Raw genomic sequence first — 3345 nt, 5'->3', positions numbered from 1 at the left:
GACACGACTCGTTGTTCACGTTATGCGTCACTCGGTATTTCGTCCAAAAGTTTGTATGCAGAGCATATATGAACTGAACATATTTGTTTCAAAAAGTTCAATAAACAATCAAATGCTGCACCAAGCAACTCGAACCCCCCGCAAGTGCAAGCAAACAAATCTAATCTAATGTATGAAATTCATTTTTTTCTATCTTCAAAAGGCAGATTTAAAGATGGAGGCAAATGTCTTGGTCGCTTATGCTAAAATTTGGTTTATGACGATGCTTATGTTGAAATATTGTAAGAGAAAAACTGTATTTTATAGCTGAAAAGTAGCTCAAGCAACGGTGAGGCACACTGTTCTGCCCATCTGTCCATGATCAGACAGACAAAGACATCAGCAAATTAATTGCACCGAGATCCAATAAACCAAAGAACTCAAGGTCAAATTCTCAAATCCATCTGCCTTGCCCTCGCGCTCCAGATCCATCGTCCAAACTGGCCTCAGATTTCCCTCCCCAGTCCCCACCGCGCCGAGCTTCAAAGCCACTAAGAAGCCGCCCATGTCATCGGCCTCCGGCTCCGGCGCCGGCGGCCGGCGCATCACCATCAAGTCCATCTCCTGCCGCGGCGTGAGGGCGTTCATCCGGTTCCAGAAGCCGCCGCTCTACGCCGCGGTGTCCCTCGGCGGCCGCAGGGAGAAGACTCAGCCGGACGCCGACGGCGGCGAGAGCCCGGACTGGGACGACGCGGTGTTCGCGTTCGACCTCGACGGGGATGGCGCGCAGGCGCAGCAGCAGCTGGTGGTGGTGGAGTTCGAGGTCAAGGCGCAGGTGCCGATCCTCGGCAACAAGCTCGTCGGCACGGCTAGCGTGCCCGTGGCCAACCTGGCGGCGGCGGCCGGAGACGACGCGGGGCTGCGCCACGTCAGCTACCAGGTGAGCGCCCCCGACGGCAAGCCGAACGGCACGCTCAGCTTCGCATACGCCATCAGCGGCCGCCCTGGCGCCGGCGTGCGCCCGCAGCCGCGGCCGGATCAAAACCCGAGCTTTTGCTGCGCGCCTCCGCCAAGCGAAGCGTATCCACCACCCGTGGCGGCTGCAAACTTCCCGCCACAGAGCGCCAGGTACCCGCCGCCGGCTTCCGCTTCTCTCTATCCGTCACTGCAAGGATTGTTGTCCCCACGCAGCTACCCGCCTCCGCTGCCGCCTTATCCACAGTTTCCAGCGCCAAGCAACAGCAGCTACCCGCCGCCGGCTGCTGCTACTACAGCATACCCACCTCCACCCGCGTCATGTGCAGCCTGTCCGGCGCTTCCGGCAGAGTTCACCAGGTACCCGCCGCCGCTGACGGCGGCTGCTACGGCATACCCACCACCACCGCCTGCGTCGTCGTGTGCAGCCTGCCCGGCGCCTCCGGCGGCACAATACAGCAGCTACCCGCCGCCACCGTCGACCAACTACCCACCGGCGCCGCCGAGCGGGTACCCGCCACCACCGGCGTCCAATTTGACCCCTCCGACCAGCACGTACCCGCCGCCGCCGGAGTCAGGCTCCACCTACCCAGTTTATCCAAGATCGGCGCCTTCGCCGCCGCCAGGCACAGTTGACCGTGCACTACCGTACTACCCGGCGCCTCCCGGCGGCTCGTACTACCCTCCGCCGGGGACACGGCACCCTGAGATCGACGGAGCGGCCAGGACGCCGTCTTACTACCCACCACCGTGGACTCGATACCCGTAGGAGCAGCTCGGCGGAATAATCTGCAGCGTTGTGGAACTGTGACAACTGGCAAGTGACGACGATGTTTCCAAGATAGCTCAGCCGCTTCGCGCCATTGAAGCCAAGTCAGATTGCAGCGGTGGGTGCAAGCCTGCAAGCTGCCACCAACACTTGCTTGTTCGGGTCAATTAACCTCACAGTGTTTTTCAGTATTTCCAAGATGATTTGTTTTTTTAACAAAGCGAATACTGATAGTATTTTTTTTTTTTGCATTTGAGTCCTTTTGTTTGGTGCGTAATTTGTTAATAGAATGGTTTTAGCGTCAATTATCACTTACAAAAAAGAGGAGAGCTTTTTTAGAAAATGAAAAAAATCCTGGCCTCTGAGACCGTTCATAGCCAAGTCTTACGTTGTTGTCAGCTTATTTGCTGACAAAGATAAAGGAAAAGAGTATACTTGAATAGGAGAAAATTATAAGCAAATTCTATTATTACTTTGCCGTCCATTCTTGGCAAACACATCTAGAGCAATAACCTCTAACGCTTTGCTTGCACATCCAAGCGTCTCCTTTTTATCTTCATGCTGCAGCAGCACCTAGCACCTAGAACTGCAACCAATATGCTCCACTAAAAATAACCTGCATAAAAGAATATTTTGTTTTTTTCTCAAAAACAATGTCATAGGGAGTACACCAAATTCTCCAAATAATGATATTATTCGGCTGATCTATAAACTGCTTGTACTGATTTGTACGATTAATTTGTTGGAGAGAAAAATACTATATTATGATTGATAAATTGGCTTATATGAGTAGCTGAACATGGCGAATAGCAGCAGAGCCATCTAACCTTCTTTCTGTCATGTTCGTTGTCTATTAGGTATGGTCATGCAGACATGAACGCCATGTTTGGTTGCTTTTAATAGCGTATATAGTATATTCTAGATGAGTGGAAGCAGGCTATGTGTTAGTTATAAAAGAATAATGCATTATTGGATTCAGGTTCTTTGTCGAGTGTCTGAGGCACTCGGCCAAGCCCAAATTGTATTCGGTAAAGTCTTTGCCGAGTGTAGCACTCGTTAAAGAACACACGGCAAAAAATTGATCGGCAAAGGTTCTTTGTCGAGTGTCTGAGGCACTCGGCTAAGCCCAAATTATATTCGGTAAAGTCTTTGCCGAGTGTAGCACTCGTTAAAGAACATACGGCAAAAAATTGATCGGCAAAGCCCTCTTTGCCGACTGTTTTTTATCGGACACTCGGCAAAGCCTTTGCCAAGAGCCTCGGGGGCACTCGGCAAAGAAAAGCGACCGTCACGGCATCGACCTCGTTGACGGTGGCTTTGCCGAGTGCCAACTCTTCAAGCACTCAGTAAAGATTTTTTTTATTTTTTTTTAAAAAAAAAATCTTTACCGAGCGCCCTCTGTCCGGCCCTCGGCAAAGTTGTTTTATTTTTTTTCTAAAAATTCTTTGCCGAGTGTCCCCTGGCCGGCGCTCGGCAAAGTTTGAATTTTTTAAAAAAAAAATTCTTTGCCGAGTGCCCTCTGGCTGGCACTCGGCAAAGTTTGAATTTTTTTTAAAAAAAAAATCTTTGCCAAGTGCCATGGTCATGGCACTCGGCAAAGCTGGAAAAATGGTTTTTCGAGC

The 3345-nt window shown here is 51.2% G+C and overlaps 1 protein-coding gene across 1 annotated transcript; it reads left to right on the top strand.

Annotated features, from left to right (window-relative positions):
- The first annotated feature begins 358 nt into the window (after positions 1 to 358).
- On the top strand, positions 359 to 2330 carry LOC136482287 (leucine-rich repeat extensin-like protein 1). The gene has a single exon (XM_066479507.1). The coding sequence runs from the start codon at positions 545 to 547 to the stop codon at positions 1721 to 1723; it is 1179 nt and encodes a 392-aa protein (XP_066335604.1). The 5' UTR covers positions 359 to 544; the 3' UTR covers positions 1724 to 2330.
- The last annotated feature ends 1015 nt before the right edge of the window (positions 2331 to 3345 follow it).

This window comes from Miscanthus floridulus, chromosome 9, assembly GCF_019320115.1.
Source record: "Miscanthus floridulus cultivar M001 chromosome 9, ASM1932011v1, whole genome shotgun sequence".
Taxonomy (NCBI): Eukaryota; Viridiplantae; Streptophyta; class Magnoliopsida; order Poales; family Poaceae; genus Miscanthus; species Miscanthus floridulus.
This window is presented reverse-complemented; position numbering and strand designations above follow the sequence as displayed.

Bases quoted from the DNA above. Each gene is read 5' to 3' on its own strand.
- LOC136482287 (XM_066479507.1), top strand. From the start codon at position 545: ATGTCATCGGCCTCCGGCTCCGGCGCCGGCGGCCGGCGCATCACCATC.